This window comes from Furipterus horrens, unplaced genomic scaffold, assembly GCF_987537825.1.
Source record: "Furipterus horrens unplaced genomic scaffold, mFurHor1.1.pri manual_scaffold_5, whole genome shotgun sequence".
NCBI classification, from domain to species: domain Eukaryota; kingdom Metazoa; phylum Chordata; class Mammalia; order Chiroptera; family Furipteridae; genus Furipterus; species Furipterus horrens.
The window spans coordinates 63,916,309-63,934,114 of NW_028327175.1; the positions used below are offsets into that span (position 1 = coordinate 63,916,309).

At 40.7% G+C, this 17,806-nt stretch overlaps 2 protein-coding genes across 2 annotated transcripts in view; both read left to right on the forward strand.

Annotated features, from left to right (window-relative positions):
• Nucleotides 1-4,926, forward strand: part of ARSK (arylsulfatase family member K) — a 44,945-nt gene extending 40,019 nt beyond the window's left edge. The window contains exon 8 of the mRNA XM_090279004.1: nt 4,337-4,926. Within this exon, the coding sequence (XP_090135130.1) occupies nt 4,337-4,632 (296 nt within the window). The 3' untranslated portion in view covers nt 4,633-4,926. The remainder of the gene's footprint in view (nt 1-4,336) is intronic.
• Nucleotides 4,927-11,259: 6,333 nt separating this feature from the next.
• Nucleotides 11,260-13,240, forward strand: GPR150 (G protein-coupled receptor 150). Its single transcript, XM_090279005.1, has 2 exons — nt 11,260-12,766; nt 12,905-13,240. The coding sequence occupies exon 1, from the start codon at nt 11,416-11,418 to the stop codon at nt 12,694-12,696; it is 1,281 nt and encodes a 426-aa protein (XP_090135131.1). The 5' UTR covers nt 11,260-11,415; the 3' UTR covers nt 12,697-12,766; nt 12,905-13,240.
• Nucleotides 13,241-17,806: the final 4,566 nt, after the last annotated feature.

A 17,806-nucleotide genomic window follows, 5' to 3' on the forward strand; every position in this document is an offset into this window, starting at 1 on the left:
CTGCTCTCTATCTATGAGCCTGTTCCCATTTTCCTTAGTTCAGTTTGTTCATTAGATTCCACGTATGAGTGAAATCATATGGTATTTGTCTTTCTATGACTTGCTTATTTCACCTAGCATAATGTTCTCCAGGTCCATCCATACCGTCACAAAGGGTAAAATTTTCTTCTTTTTTATGGCTGAGTAGTATTCCATTGTGTAAATGTCCCATAGTTGTTTTATCCACTCATCTACTGATGACTCTTGGGCTATTTCCATATCTTGGTAATTGTAAATAATGCTGCAATTAACATAAGGGTGTTTATATTCTTTCAAATTAGTGTTTTATGTTCCTTTGGATATATTCCCAGCAGTGGGATCACTGGGTCCAAAAACAGATCCATTTTTAATTTTTTGAGTTATCTCCATAGTGCTTTCCAGAGTGGCTGCACCAGTCTGCATTCCCACCAACAGTGCAAAAGGGTTCCTCTTTTTGCACATCCTTGCTAGCACTTGTTGTTTATTGATTTATTGGTGATAATCATTCTGACAGGTGTGAAATGTTATCTCATTGTGGTTTTAATTTGCATTTCTCAGGTGATTAGTGGCATTGAGCATCTTTTCATGTCTACTGGCCATCTGTATGTCCTCTTTGGCGAAGTGTCTATTAAGGTCCTTTGCCCATTTTTTAATTGGGCTGTTTGTTTTTTTGGTATTGAGCTTCCTAAGCACTTTATAAATGTTGGCTATTAACTCTTTATCAGGTGTATTGGCAAACACATTCTTCTGTTCTGTGGGCTGTCTTTTTATTTTGTTGATGCTTTCCTTTGCTGTGCAAAAATTTTTTAGTTTGATGTTGTCCCATTTTTTTCTCTTTTGTTTTCCTTGCCTGAGGGGAAGCAATAGTCCCATCCACAGGAATTACTCTGCCCCACCAGGTGGTCCTTAAACCTGACTGCTGATTACAGCTTGATTAGATTAACAACTGATGTTTAATGACTGATTAGTTTAACATCTAATACAAAGAAGCAGCCAAAATAGGGAGACAAAGAAACAGAACCCAAATGGAAGAACATGAGAATTTTCCAGAAGAATTAGATGAAATGCAGGCAAGCACTTTGTCAGATAGAGAGTTTAGAGTAATGATTATAAGGATATTCAACAGCATGAAAAAGGCCAGAAGGGAGTGACATGAAATATTCAAGGTGATGAAAAGCAAGGCTACTTTACCCAGCAAGGCCACCATTTAAAATCAAAGGAGAAATAAGGAGCTTCCCAGACAAGAAAAAGTTAAAGGAGTGTGTTAACATCAAACCAGTACTGCAACAAATGTTAAATAAAGATCTTGCTTTAAGAGGAAGAAAAAGAGAAAGGAAAAAAAAACAGAGGAAAACATCCTAACAATAAGATGGATCTACATACGTATCCTTCAATAATCATCTTAAATGTAAATAGCTTAAATGCTCCAACCAAAAGACATAGGGTAGTTGGAGAGAAGATATATATATATATTTTTTTTTAAGATTTAATGTGTTTTATTGATTAAAATATTACATTTGTGCCACTTTCCCTTCCCTCTGCTCCCCTCCACCCGGTGGCCCCCTCCCTCCAGTTGTCCCCCCCTTTTAGATTATGTCCATTAGTTGTGCTTACAGTTCCTCCCAACCTCTCTCCGTCTATTCCATTCCCTCCTACCATGATCTCCAATTCCTATATCATCTCCCTCCCTCTCCCCACTCCCCCTCCCTGTTGACCTCCCCCCACTATATCTCCCTTACCCACAGTTCCTTTTCCACTCTCGTTGCCTGTTTCGTTTGCCTTTGTTTCATCTCCCTAGCTTCTGTTTTTTAAACCAGTCCCTTTAACTTCTCATATAACAGTGGTTTGGATCTAATGAACTCTTTCAGTTTTATTTTGTCCTGGAAACACTTTCTCTGTCCTTCTATTCTGAATGACAATTTCGCTGGATAGAGTATTCGTGGTTGTAGGTTTTGGATTTTCATTACTTTGAATATTTCTTGCCAGTTCCTTCTTGTCTGTAGGGTTTCCCTTGAGAAGTCAGCTGATAGTCTAATTGGGACCCCTTTGTACATAATTCTTTTCTTCTCTCTTGCTGCTTTTAAGATTCTCTCTTTATCTTTAATTTTTGACATTTTGATTATAATGTGTCTTGGAGTGGTTCTCCCTGGGTCCAGTCTCTTGGGAACTCTCCTTGCTTCTTGGACCTGCAAGTCTATTCCCTTCCCCAAGTCTGGGAAGTTCTCCTTTATTATATTTTCACTCAATTTTTCAAGTTCTAGTTCATCTTCCTCATTCTCTGGCAAACCAATGATTCTTATGTTGGGCCTTTTATAGCTGTCCCAGAGGTTTCTGATCCTCTCATTGTTGCTTGCCGTTTCCTCTCGCTGCATTGGTTGACTGCTAGTTTCTTCTCCATATTCCAGTTTGTTGAAATGGACTCTGGATTCCTCACCATCTGTCTCATATGTGGTTTTGTTCCTTTCGTTATGAAAGTTTTTCGCTTCTTTCATATCTTTTTCCTGCTCTTTTGTGAATTCTGTAAGCCACCTGATAACAATGGCCCAGAACTGAGCCTCTGACAGGTTTCTTATCTGTTCATCTGTCAGGTTCTCTATCTGCTGTCTGGTGAGTTGTGTTACCGGTATTTCTAAAGTTGCCTGCCTCATTTTGACAGATGCGTTTTGTTTTCCTGGGCTGGCTGTCGGGAGCAGGGGGCAGTGCCTGCGTACGCGTCACAAATCAGCGACCGGCAGGCGCGCGACCTATTTCGCAGCCCTGTGGTGCTTTCTGTGGGGGCGGGGGTCCAAGATGGATTCACACAGTTATTCAGCTAGGAGACCGGGATCCGTCCTCCCGCCCCCCTGGGCCTCACTGTTCAAGGCGATGCTGCGGCTGCTCCCCAGCGCCGGAGTCGCGCAGGAGTCGCGCAGGAGTCGCGCAGGAGTCGCGCAGGCCAGGGGCTTGATTGGAGTCGCGCTCGCCAGGGGCTTGAATGCCTCCAGGATTTTTCGCCGCCCCGCCCCGCCGCTCCGCAAGCAGCTTTGCCTTCTTTAACTCTTACCTGCCCAAATGGCACCGCTGGTTTATAACTTCATATGTTGGGCTTCCGTGTAGCTTTATTTTCTGGAATTTCTAGTTATCCTTTGTTTTGAAGTAGTTGTATTCCACTATAGTTGTAGAGGGAGACCTAGCGTGTCCGTCTAAGCCTCCATCTTGGCCGGAAGTCCAAGATATATATTTTTTAAGTGTAGTATGATATGTAATGAGCTGACCTACATAGTGTTGCCTAAGAGATCCAGAAATTATCGTTAAATAAATAAATAGCTGCTGCTTCTCATGCTGAGACAATCTACAGAAGGTTGCCCATGTGAGGAGCAGCTTCTTTGCAAATCACCATCTGAACTCCAGAGTAATTGCTCTATAGCTTTTGATCTGGGACTCAAGATTGAAACCACTCTTTTTCTCTGATCAAGGCATCTTCTAGTACACATGGTTATCTTTCCCAATCAGTAGTCAACACCCTTTCATGTACCTTGGTTTCACTGTCCTGAAGGATTAACACCTGTATCTTATGCAGCCTAACATTTTACATGTATATTTAATGTTGCCTCCAACCCTACAAGAGGGATACAATAATCCTCATTTTTATAGAGATGACCAGGGAGTCAAAGGGTTTCAGATACCTGTGCAAGGTTTCACAGGTAAGAAGGGCAGAACTGGGATTTCAACCCTGGTCTGGCTCCAAAATCCATGCTCTTTTCACCCTACAATAAGGTCTGCTAAATTCACTATTTTGTGAATTAATTTTAAGTCAACATTATTATAATTAAGGTTTTATTTATCCCTTGCCCCCTTTTTACTCACAAAATATGTGCTGATGCCATTATTAATATTAATTTATCCCTGTTTCCTTCCCAGTTATAAATGTCAAAATTATTAACTCAGCATATTCTTTAGTTTGGGGCTACTGGTATAGGACAATAAAAGCATTATTATTTTTTTCCTACATGTCAAAGTAAGCAAGTCATCGAAATCAGGAAGAATTAGGGCTAAGCCAGCTTACTAGTGATAAAAGTTTGATTGTTTCTGCTAAGGATGGATAAAAAAAATGGGATAGAAAATGACAGTAGGAAGAATGATAATTTGAACATGCATTTAAAGAGGTGTTTAACTTTTAGTATACTGTTTTACCATGTATACTGTCCTTCATTTTACTATACTAAGAGGAACTGAAAATAAAAACAAATTTTAATACATTATCTGTCACAGAGTAATGACATTCTTAAAAATGTTCTTATAACAGGTAATTATTTTGACATGTTTTTTTTTCTTTCAGATATTTCCTCAGATCCAGATGAACTAACAAATATTGCTACAAAATTTCCAAAAATTGTGTATTCTTTGGATCAGAAGCTTCGTTTCATTATAAACTACCCTACAGTTTCTGCTTCTGTCCACCAATACAATAAAGAGCAGTTTATCAAGTGGAAACAAAGTGTAGGGCAGAACTATTCAAATGTTATAGCAAACCTTAGGTGGCATCAAGACTGGCTGAAAGAACCCAGGAAGTATGAAAGTGCAATTGATCAGTGGCTTAAAACCGATACTAATCCAAAAAAAAAAAAAGAATAAAAATAAGAAAATGTTCCAGACTATATAGAAATATGTTAAAAGATCATGATTAATTATGTGTTTTAAGTGTCAATTTTAGTAATTACTGATTTTTACTTTTAAAGAATGTACACTATTTTAAAATAAACAATCATTATAAAATTATATATTTTCAAAAATGATTACTATTAACATCTCATTCTTACTAATTTCTAACAACTTAATGGAAGTATTAAAAGGACAGAAGCAAATAATAGAATATAAAATTATATTCCTCTGAATAATATGGAATGTAGAACAACTATCATTATTACTATGAACCATAAAATAGTAATTTTTGAGTATTTGATGGTGTCTGATGAGTTATTTGTATCTGATGGGATATGGACCATTTGGGTTATTTTGATGGGAGTATCTGATGTGACATAGACCCTGGATAAGTCTCCCTCCTTTCCCAGCCCCCCAGTCCCCCAGTTTCCATTCCTGGAGGCCACTACAGTAACCTATATATCCTTTTAGAGACAGACCATGCATATACAAACTTTATATTCTTCCCCCACAACCCCCCCCCCGACACACACACACAAATGGTAGCATACTATACAAAATGTTCTGCCTCTTGCTTTTTTTCCCCCCACTTAACAGTAGATATCTAGAAATGAAATTACTGGGGCAAGACCTATATCTAGCAAAATACTACCAAATTACCCCTAAAGAAATTATATCAGCTTAAGCTCTCACCAGTAATGCATGCCCTCACATCCTTTGCTAAGCTAATAGATTAAAATATATGTTATTACTGCCCTGGCCAGGTAGCTCAGTTGGTTAGGGCATTATCCTGATAGGCCAAGGTTGCGGGTGTGATCCCCGGTCAGGGCATGTACAAGAAGCAAACAATGAATGAATAAATAAGTGAAACAACAAGGCAGTGTTTCTCCCCATCCCCAATCCTTTCTCTCTCTTTAAAATCAATTAAAAATTTTAAATATATATTATTTTTATGAGTAATGGATATCCTATTTTCATATATTTAATAACCATTAGAATTTCCTTTACTATGTCCTTTCTAGTTTTCTGTTCTTTGCCCATTTTTCTTTTGATGGATGGTCTTTTTTTTTTTTTTTTTCCTTACAGGCATGCTTTAGATATTAGCTCTTTGTAAAAAATGAAAAATCTTGTTAGTCTTCTTGTGAAATCATAACAAATTTGTAGCCAAAGTTAGGGAGAATTGAATTTGTTATGATATTTGGTTATTCTAAAGAATAGAGTATGCTTTTCTCTATCTTCAAGTCTTCTAGCACTCAGTAGTATTCTAAGTTTTCCCCAAATAGATCAGTTTCTTCATAGAGATATTTGGAAAGTAGGGACCTTTAAAAAATATCACCTATGGCCTACCCCACACCAACTGAACTGGAATTCTAGAGATGGCACCTGGGCACTGTTCTTACTGTTGTTTAAACTCTCCAGCTGATGATCCTTATGTATAGCCAGGGGTGAGCTTATTCCTGTTGTTTATCATTTGCTGTTGGTGGTGCTGTTTTTAAATGGATCTTTCGTCCATTATATCTTCCGATTGTTGTTTATTTGCAAAAGCTATTTCTGTGTTTGTTTTGTACCAAACCATCTTATCATTTGTAGTAGTTTTTCAGTGGTTATCTTATACTTTCCAGGTAAAAAAGGTTATCTGCAAATAATAGTTTTACCTAATTTCCTTTTTCAAACTGTCTTTGAAGTTTTCTTTATGAGTTAGTTTTCCTCCTTTATTTTATTGTTCTTCAGTGAATTTGTAAGAGCTTGTCTTTGTAGTTACATATGAATTTCTGAGAAATAAATTTCACTTCAGGTACATTCTGAAGTTAGATCCTTAAGTGAAAGATCTCAATCTTAGATGATTAAGGTTAAAATTAAAATATGCAAATCTACCTTCCATCTCCTAATTAAAACTTTTTATGTTTTTTAACATAAAATAGCTAATGTGTGGGTGTATGCTCCAATTTTAGGGAAAATAAAACAATAATAGAGATGTGGTTCTGAAAACACAGGCATGTGAAGATAAGTATAAACCACCTCGTTCTACCCAAACCCTTTAATATGCATCCATTGTTAGAACTGACAAAGCATTCATACTGTCTTAAGCGGGATCAATTGAATTTTAAGGACATCTAACTGAAAATGGTATCTAAAAACCGCAAAAACAAAAAAATAAGAAAAACTTGCAAAACCAAGACGAATCATGCCAGAATCTGAGAGAAACTAACATAAATTATAAACTGGATCAGGGACAATATTTGGGCTTCATTTTTTACTACCTCCACTGCTACCACCTTGTTACAAGCTACCATAATCTGTTGTTTAGAATTTTGTAAAGGCCTCCTAAGGTCTCCCTGAGTATGCCCATGGTTTTCTTCAGTCTATTCTCACCACAGCAACCAGGGTGATGCTGTTAAAATATATTCTGATTACATCACTGAATACTCAAAACCCTCCACTGGTTTCCTATCTTCCTTTCTAAAAGTCATCATTACATTGGCCTTCCAGGCCCTGAATGATCTGTCCAAATGTTCTATCTCAGACTGCATCTCCAGCCTCACTGCCTCTCTGTTCACTCTGCTTCGGCCACACTGATGTCCCTGTTGTTTTCCTGCACACCAGCCATGTACCACCTCAAGACCTTTGTGTGTATCAATTCTTTTTGCCTGGAATGCAGGTCTTTCCTCAAATTTCCACATGGCTCAATTGTTACCTCCCCAGGTCAGTGCTCAAATGCTACTTTTTTAAAAGGGCTTCCCTGCTTTGTTTTTCCCCATAGAAAACATGACCACCCAATCCAGTGTATGTTTTACATGTTTCAGTTGCTTATAGTGTCTCCCACACCTCCTCCTCCACTAGGATGAAAGCTCCATACAGTCGTGGCCATTTGTCCTTTTTGTTTCCTGAAGAATTCCAAGTGCCTGACACATGGTAGAACCTTAGTACTTGTTGAGTTCATTTGAGTTAGAATTATAGTATTTCAGATATCACATCGGAGGAGAAAACTAACATGTTAGGTCATGGCAGGACAGGGGCTGAAAGGGAGTAGCCTTCTCAATAAAGCAGAACCTTCTAGAAACAGTAAATTCTTGCAAAAGCCTACACAGGAGTGTTGACGAAGGGACTCTACCTGTTTTATCGCTTTCTACAAAAAAGGTCAGATACTATTTTGAGCTTTGTGAGCCCTATGATGTCTTTGACAACTACTCAATTCTGCCCTGGTAGCATGAGAGCAGCAACAGACAATAGTAAACAAATTAGCTTGACTGGGTAGCCATAAAACTTTGTTTACAAAAGCACAGAATTTTCCCTGAGGGCCATACTCTGCAAACCACCAGTCTAGAACAACGGTTCACAAGTTTGTTGCAAATTGGAATCACCTGAGTATGTTTAAAAACTATCAATGCCTGGCTCTCACCTTCAGTCATGGAGGGTTTTAAAAGTATCTCAATTTAAAAATGAAGAAATAACAAAAACTATTTTTTTCATATAAGAGAATGACAAAAAAGAAAAACAATGATCAGGCTCATTATTGTTTGGATTATATGGAAAAATACATATACATTGCTTGTGCACCATGTATTAAAATACTATAAAAATGCCTGTGCTCTGCCCTAGCAATTTCAATTCTAGGATTTTATGAGGGAATACTTGAATGTGTATGGAGAATGTATGTGAAGAGATGCTCTTCACAAAATTATTTAAAAAGTGAAAACTGGAAAACCTTTGCTCAACAACAGGGGGCTATTTAAATCATTGTAATTCATTTCACATTTAACATAATTATATCACATTTTTTACTGATTAAATGGAAAGCTGTCCAAATGTAATTTTAAGTGGGAAGAAAAGCAGGATACAAAATATTGTATATAGTATGATCTATTTTTGTAAATATATAGATTTAGTCATTATAGTCTAAAGAATATAACTTAAGTATTAACAATGGTTATTTCTGGGTGGTCTGTTAAGTGGTTTTTGTTGCTAATCTGTATTGTCTAATTTTTATGCAATTAATGTAACTATTTTTATAATAAAATAAATATTTAATTTTAAAAACACATATGTCACACTTAAAACATCACCAATACTGAGACAAACTAGTATTGTGTACTCTGACCTTGTGGAAATTGTACTGAGAGACTATTAAAAGTACAGGAAAAATTATCCGTAGTAACTAAAAATTTAAAAAAGCAATAATTCAACAAAAAAGTAAAAGAAAATTATATTCATAATACAACATTCACCTGAGAAAATTTTCATTTAATAATAATGTAAACACTGAATATAGATTTAACCTGAAATAACAATGCTACTGTATTAATCTTTTGTATAGAGGTATGAGAGCTAAATCTTTAATTAGAAGGTATTAATAGCTCAAATCACTGAATCAATAAACAGTATGACATATTTATTTAGAACTATGGAATGAAGTACATGCCAGAAAATCAGCACATTGAATCTAAATTGGTCCCCTCTAGAACAGGGGAAGGAGTGAGGATGTGTGGACAGGAAACCCTTTATTTTGTCAGCCCTCCAGTTCCATTTGACTTCCAAAATAATGTGCATGTATTATTTTAATAAGAATTTTGAAATTAATGTTTTATCAGGTCTTAGTAAAGTTCTGTGAATATAATTTCACTAGTAGAGTCTTGTTTTGTTATATGAAAACATTTCGATAAATTTGAAACAAATTACAAAATCATCTTGAAACACATTAAACTGATATTCACTAGGAGAATCACTGAATTATGGGTATTGCTCCCAGAAAGCTCCCAGGAAGATCATAAGCTGGGATGACCTATGTTACACAGAAAAAGAACCTGGGCAAAACCTTCTGAAGGCAAAATGTGAAAATTAAACCAAGAGTTTGATATTCCAAGGCTAGCATTCTACTTCTTTCTTAAATGTCCCTCCAAGAATGGCTATTCCAACATCTTCCCAGAGCTCCCCTGGGCTCCTCTGGTTAATATTGGAATAGCCATGAAAGGCATTGTCTCTTAAGTGATGGATTTATAGTCAAGGCAGGAACACTTACTTGCCCATCATTATCTAAAATGCATCACATATCCATCAACTCAAAACAAATGTACTGATGCTTCCCATTTGACAGGCCCAGTGCTAGGTACTGGGAATATGATGATGAAAATGATAAATGTCTCTGGTCAAAGGACCATAGCTCAGGAAGTGGCATTACTACAGCAACTGGCAGGACTGTCACCTGCACTCATCAAGCCCTCCTATCCCATGCCCCTTGAAATGCCAAATGTCTTCTCAGCCTAGGGATGTGAACCCCAGCATACGCCCACATCAGGAAGTGCAGGAATTCTACTTTCAGTTTGACTAACATGGAAGGTGCCCCAAAGACAAATTGGTGCTTTCAACAGGAAAAAACTAAAATTTTTCCTGAGGATGGAGGGCTAAAAAAAAAAAAGAAAAAAGAAAAAAAGAGGCATCATTTAATCTAAACCGTTTCCTGTAACTTGGATTTCTTTTTAAAAAATTGGCCACCTCATTATTTTCTTAGTCACCTTTTCTCTAGACTTGCTGGAGGCATAGTCCCCCCTAGCAACCCCTCATCTGCTGGAAAACAGAATCAAGAGAATGAGAAGCCATGACGACACATCATCACTGGATGAAAAGCAATAAATGTACTACTATTAGCATAAAACCTATTAATGTCCTCTTCAGACTAATGAAATTAATTTTACATCACCAAGAGAGCAGCAATGATCCTCTGCTTCTGGTAAAGAGGAGTATTTGAAACTATCTGCAGACCACTCCAACTCCTAATTGCCAAACAACATCACTGACTTTAAGTCTAAGTAAATCCTCTCATTGTTAGCTAGAGAAAGGCATGTCTTCACCAAAGATTCATCAGTTGGGATCCTCTGTGCTCAAATGCTGTTAGGTTTCTTGTGTTTCTGTTTTTCTCCTACTAGTACAGATCCATATCACCTCAAACTTTTTTTTTTTTTTAAATCAAAACTAGTTTCGCTGTGGCTGGGTGGCTCAGTTGGTTGGAGCGTTGTCAGTGAACCAAAACGCTGCAGTCTGATTCCCCGTCAGGGCACATATTAAGGTTTGATTCCCAGTTGGGGTGGGTACGGAGCGCAACCAATCTCAATCTCTCAATTTCTCCCTAAATCTCTGAATCTCTCGCTCGCTCTCTCCCTCCCTTCCTTCTTCCCTCTCTCTCTAAAATCAATAAACAAATCCTTGGGCGTGGATTAAGAAAGAAAACTAGTTTCTTTATTATTTGTTTTCCTACTGGCAATCATGAAACCATTTTTGAGGGATACAATATCAGTTGGGAGCTTCATCTTTTGTATGTTGCTCCTGGGTTAACATGAGCCTTTATAACGGCCCTGGCAAAATGACCTTCTGTCCAGATGTGCTCTATCGGAGAACAGCCAACAGGGGAGGTTCCAGAGCTCAGTGGTCCGCGGCTCTTGCAAGGGCAGTTTGGGGGCCTTGGCAGAGATTGGACGGAGAGAACGGATTGGGAGGGGAAACACGGAGAAGGTGGAGAATAGGAATCATGTGTGTTGCTCGAGTGTACAACCCACATTCGAGTGACAAGTGACGAGGACAACCTATTAAAAAACAACTAAGCGCAAATCCACCCGAATCCAGCTTCCTCTCTATTCATGTGCGTTTTCAACTAACTTTGGAAACTGAGAGACCCGGCATCGCGCCCTGCGCACCCTCGCTTCCACCTTGGTTTTCTGCGCCCTGCCTACTGTCTTCGGTACTTACTCTTCCTTTAGGCTAAGGATGGAGTATCCCTTCAACCTCTCAACTCTGCCGTCTGAGCCCAACCTCTCCGTACCCATCTTTCGGGGCTGGGGTGTCAATCTGACTTCCGGACACGAAGTCCTGGCTTCCCGGCCACCACTGCCGCCGCCGCCTCCGCGGTCGCCCAGCCGCCTGGTCTGCCTGGGGGTTATCCTGGTGGTGTCCGTGGCTGGCAACGCCAAGGTGCTGTGCCGCCTGTGTGGCGGCGGCGGGCCCTGGGCGGGTCCCAAGCGTCGCAAGATGGACTTTCTGCTGATGCAGCTGGCCCTGGCCGACCTGTATGCGTGCGGGGGCACCGCGCTGTCGCAGCTGGCCTGGGAGCTGCTGGGTGAGCCCCGTCGGGTGGCAGGAGACCAGGAGTGCCGCTTCTTGCAGCTATTGCAGGTATCCGGCCGCGGCGCCTCGGCCCACCTGGTGGTGCTCATTGCCCTCGAGCGTCAGTGCGCCGTGCGCCAGCCGCAGGGCCCGCCGCTGCCCGCGCGCATCCTCGCCGCCCTGGGATGGGTGCTGGCGCTGCTGCTGGCGCTACCCCCGGTCTTCGTGGTGCGCGGGGGAGCCCCCGCCGTGTCTCCGGGCGCCGGCGCGTGGGCCGGAGAGCATCGCTGCCACGACATTTTCGCGCCTTTGCCGCGCTGGCACCTGCAGGTCTACGCGCTCTATGAGGCCGCAGCGGGATTCGCAGCGCCTGTTGCTGTCCTGGGCATCGCTTGCAGCCGCCTGATCTGCGCCTGGTGGCAGCGCCCGCCTCCGGCCCCATCTGCTGCGGCGTGCAAGTCGGCGAGCTCTGACCGAGCCCCCGCCCACAGCGCGCTGACGCGCTCCAAAGTACAGAGCTTGAAGATGAGCCTGATGCTGGCGCTGCTGTTCGTGGGCTTCGAACTGCCCTACTTTGCTGCTCGGCTGGCAGCCGCGTGGTCGTCCGGACCGGTGGGAGAGTGGGAAGCCGAGGACTTGGCGGTGGTGCTGCGCCTCGTGGGGGTGGCTAACAGCGCCCTCAACCCCTTCGTCTACCTCTTCTTCCAAGTGGGTGACTGCCAACTCTGGCGGCGGCTGCGGAAGCGCCCGGGCGCTCTCTGCTGCGCGCAGAAGGGAGGCTCAGAAGACTACGAGGGGGCCCAAGTCCACCAGGCGCTCCACCGCCACCGCTGGCCCCACGCCCATTATCACCACGCTCTGCGGGAGCAGCCAGGGAAGGGCTGCTTGCGCCCACCGCCGCTGCGTCCCCGGCCGCCGCCCTGCTCCTGCGAAAGTGCATTCTAGGTGATCCACAGCCAGAGACAGGTCATCTGTCGCCACGGCACAGCCTCCGGGGAACACGAGTCTGGCCGAGGTCAGTCTAGATAACAACGGACCTCCTGGTCCCCGAGAGAGTGACACTGAAGCTGTCCACTTTCTGCAGTCTCCTGTTATATTTCTTTGTAATGTTTACATTTTCCTACATTATTCCAATTTCTTTTCTTCCTTTCAGTTCCTTTTCACATTTTCCGACTTGGAAACGGAGGAGCAAGCCATTGGGAAATTGTAACAGCAGTCTAAGTTACAATTATTTTTGAAGTTCTCTTTTACACTCCCATAGTTTTCTGGATAACATCTGTTTTAACTAAATTGCCAAACTTTTATTTGCTGGGTTAACTATTTGAACTTATTTTGAATTGTGTTTAAATCAATTTGCCTTTCTATCCAAGAGAAAAAATCCCCATGTTGCTGTTCCTGAGGAGCTTCGAAATTGTACCAGTGTTACTCTGTGAGAAATGTAATTGTGCTGTTACTTCAGAGCCACAGAGTATTTGTAAAATAAAAACATTTCCCACAGCACAATTAGTACTTTTTTTTTTTAAACATGGTAATGTGTTTTCTCAGAAGAAAAATAAATGTGGCTTTTATTTCCAGTATAGCTTCCACTTCAGTAGAAACTGGGCTTGAAGAAGGAAGACATAAAAGCCTCCCTTAGTTCCTTTAAAAAATGCCCAATTTCGGTAGGAAATTGTCCCTGTGCCCAGACCAGCCTCTACAGTGAAGATACTGTCTGAAGGTGGAGCCTCTCAGCACAAGCCCCCAACAAACTGGAGAAAAGAAGTACCAGGGAGGTGGATATGGGAAGCCTCATGGAAATTTGCAGCTAAGAAGGAAGCTGCAACCTCAGCATGCTGCGTGTACATAATAAAACTCATTTTTAAAAAAATGGAATCAGTGTCTATTGGTTTGGGTTGCTGAGAACAAGGTCAAAAAGTAGATTTAATTGGTACCCTTCTCTTAATTGTCCTTTGATTCTATAGCACTTATAAACAATGTATCCACTTGTTTTCTGGTGTCTTTCAGCTGAGAATCTACAAGCTTCCCATTATCATGTTTCCTGTTCCTGCACAAATGCAGGACCAAGATGCTGAAGGAGACAAAGGTTGCTATAATTCATTTGCAGAGTCAATGCTCTCTCAGGGCTTTCTTTATTTTATTCACTGATGTGTATATTCCAAACCCAAATAATACATAACAAAGAGTAGGCACTCAACACATTTGTTGAATAATTCATCATGAGTCAGGCATAGAAATCTTTATTATGTGGTAGGCAGTTTTCAGACATGAGCACAGCAAGCAAGGATGATGGGCCAGGTACAGAAGGTCACCAGGGTGGAAAGCCCCAACTACTAGGCAACAGGCAAAACTGGGAAAACAAGGACTTCATCCCTAGAGCAACCTTTCCTCCCCTAGCATATCACTGGCCGCATGGTTTGGATCCCCTGACCTTTCATATCACTGGTCATACCATTTAGACCCTCTAACCTTTCCTCCCTAAGGATAACATCTAGGCCTCAGTTGTATTTCAGCCACAAGCCCAGAAAAAAACAAAAAAACAAAAAACAAAAAAACAAAAAACAAAACAAAACAGCAAAACTGGACAAAGCTATGCTATGGCTACCTCAGGACCAGCTACCTTGACTAATGACCCACTATGCTAGCACCCACCAATCAGCAGACCACAACCCTGAAAGGACACACCTGGAAAGCTGATGAATGTTCTATTGACATGTCCCTGGAGACCTCCCCTAAGATTCCTGCTTTCAAGAGAGAGAGAAAAATCCTCAGGACAAAGGACCCAGCTTGTGCTCTTCTTCTGGGGAGCACACTCTCTAGGGAGAGCTCCATTCCTCTTCTTCTGCCCCCTCAGGCACACACCTCATAAATTCTAAGGGACTGGTAACCAGGGGAGCAGTAGGCAGCAGCAGCTTGTCCCCTAAACCTGTCTCCAAGGCCCTATTTTCTCTGACTTCCCAGTAAGCTAAAATGGCCCAGTCTAGGCTCTCCTGTTGCTTCTCCTATGTTAAGCCCTGCCTTGTTTCACTTTCCTGAATGTGCTTTTGCTACAGTCAACAAATTCTTGCTTTAATGCACTTTGTCACTTGACTGAATTCTTCCAGAATACAAAAGCCAAGGTCTTATCTCACTGGTAACAGTTAGGCTTGAACCTTCATTCTGGTTTCCATAATGGCTGTAACAGCAGTAAATGAGGGTTCCTTTTTCTCCACAACCTCTCCAACATTTGTTATTACTTGTCTTGTTGCTGACAGCCATTATAACAGGTGTGAGGTGGTATCTCATTGTAGTTTTGATTTGCATTTCCCTAATAGCTACTGAAGTTGAGCATTTTTTCATACATCTGTTGGCCATTTGTATGTCTTCTTGGGAGATGTGTCTGCTCAGGTCCTCTGCCCATTTTTTAATTAGATTGTCTGCTTTTTTGGTGGTGAGTTGTATGAGTTATTTATATATTTTGTATATGTATTAAAGTCTTGTTGGAGCTGTTGTTTGCATAATCAAAACAGCATGGTATTGGCAGAAACACAAATGCACAGACTAATGGGTAAAATTGAGAACCCAGAAATAAACCCACATGTATACTGGCAAATAATTTTTTGACAAAGGAGCCTAAAAGATGCAATTGAGAAAAGAAAGTCTCTTCAATAAATGATGTTGGGAAAATTGGAAAGTCATGGGCAAAAGATTGAAAGTAGACTACAGATTGTCCCCATATACAAAAATTAACTCAAAATGGATCAAAGACCTAAATATAAAACCTGAAATAATAAATTACACAGAAGAAAAGATAGGTACTAAACATTGATCAATACATTTTCTTATTGCTTTGGGCAATTAAGCTGAGTTTTGTTATTTGTAGCAACAAGCAACCTCTAATTAAATTTTGGTAATAAAAAAAAAGTCTCATTTTAGCTTACTGCCTGTTGTTTATCAAAGAAATAGGAACATTCCAAGTGCACTTTTATTTTATTTAGTCAATCAGCCAGTATGTATCAAGGGACTGTCTTGGACACTATATTGGGCATGGTGAAGAAAACGGGAGAAAATAAAAGATGCAATTCCTATATTGAGGACTTTATTGAGAAACCTCAACTAACAATTATTAATGACATTATTTTCAAATTCTTGCCATTGATAATTTTATTTATTAACCCATTCATATGATATTTATTAAAAATCCATCATGTGTAAAGTAATATATGATTTATACACATATCACAGATACATTTCCCATTTAAAATTTAGCCAGACCAGCAGTGACAACCATTAAATGAACTGGGGTAGAGTATTATATAATGCCCCCCAGTGAATCATTCTTCTTGATATCCACCATTTGTGTAATCTTTTCCCACAAAGACTCTGGGCTTGGCCATGTCATCTGCTTTGGCAATGGACATCAGCAGACCTTTCACAAGCAAAGTCTTGACAGCATTTATGCATGGGTATTTGCCCTCTCAAAACTACCTGTAGACTACCATGCAATGGAGAAGCCCAAAATGAAAGATTGTGTACACAGGGCGGCCCAACTACTCAGCCACTGCAGAAGAACCCATTCCCAGAAGACCCTCCAGCTAAACACACCCACATGAGTAAGCTCAGGAGAAACCATCAGAACTGCTGCGCTAACCCACAGACTTATGAGAAATAATGAATCATTGTCATTAAGCTTTAGGGTGGTTTGTTTTGCAGCAAAAGACAACTAAATCATGGGTAGATTAGTAAAATGGTGTTGATGCCTTAAGAATGGGAGTCAGAGGTCCAGATATCAGAAGATCTGAGTTATAGTTTCCAACCACATGTCAAATTGAGATATTTAACTGCTTACTAAATAATTTGATGAGATTTCACAACAGCTTGAAATGAGAGAAACCCAACGATAAGGTGAAGCTCAGGGGATAGAATTAGGGCCCCAACTTTATCCCCTGGAGACTCAGGAGAGTTAGTGGTATAATTCTAGTTCAAGATCAGGAGACCCACGAACTAGTTCAGTAGTCAGGCAGAGAGAGTGCCTCTCCTTTCCTCCACCTTTTGTTCTATTCAGGCTCTCGTGTTTGGGAGTGCAATCTACTTTACTCAGTCTCCCGACTCAAATGCTAAGCTCACCCTTACAGGCACATCAAGAAAACACATTTAATCAAATATCTGGGTACCCCATGGCTCTGTCTAGTTAACACATAAATTTAACCACCACAAGAAACTATGAGGTCTCCTTATAACTTCATCCCTAATGGGAAGTGTCAAATGCCTACAGATTTTTATTTATTTCTCTTGCAAAAAGTGCTCTAAGTGACATATAATTTCATCTTATTAAGCACAGAAGAATAGAGATGATAGAAAATTCATGTCCTCATCCATGAGGTAATACTAAGAGAAAAAACTTGGGAACTAGACATTCAGGAGTCACTATGCAAGCTGAACCCTTCATTCTTCTAGCCAATAAAGTCACACCACTGTTAAGAGCATTAAAGCTGCTCCCTTGCAAATTATACAGCAAACATTTCCTCTGCTAACTGAATGGAGTTTTTAAACTCCAGTAGACTCTGTTGGAGGGTTCCTGAAGCTTGAGGGAATTGTGGATCCTTTAGCAGGGGCAGCCACAGCCTGTCTCCGCCTGAAATAGATCATTCCTTTAGGACCTCTGAGGTTCTTTTGTTCAGTTCCCATTTTATGATGAACCTAACTCTTTTAAAGAGTTCAAAGTGTTACCAGAAAGCAGAACATTATTGTAGCATTGGCCCCACAATTACATACCAAAGTTAGGAAAGCTAACCACCCCCTGCCCCTAGAGCAATGGCCAAGCATAATTGTATTCCAAGAATCCAGTATTTGGTGTCACTAAAGGTTCCAGCACAAGCAGGATCCAAAAGAAGGCAAGATCTTGGTCTCAGAGAGCCTGAGGTGGCTTTCAGTCGGTCAGTGCAGGTAGGTGGTACAAATCTACAACCTGAAGACAAACTCAACTGGGAGAAAACTTTTCATAAGAGATTAATCTGGGTTCATGTTTAACAAATAAGCGGGGTGGGGAGAAGATCTATCTATGCATCTATCTGAGACA

Coding starts and splice junctions, on each gene's coding strand:
- GPR150 (XM_090279005.1), top strand. CDS start 11,416: ATGGAGTATCCCTTCAACCTCTCAACTCTGCCGTCTGAGCCCAACCTC.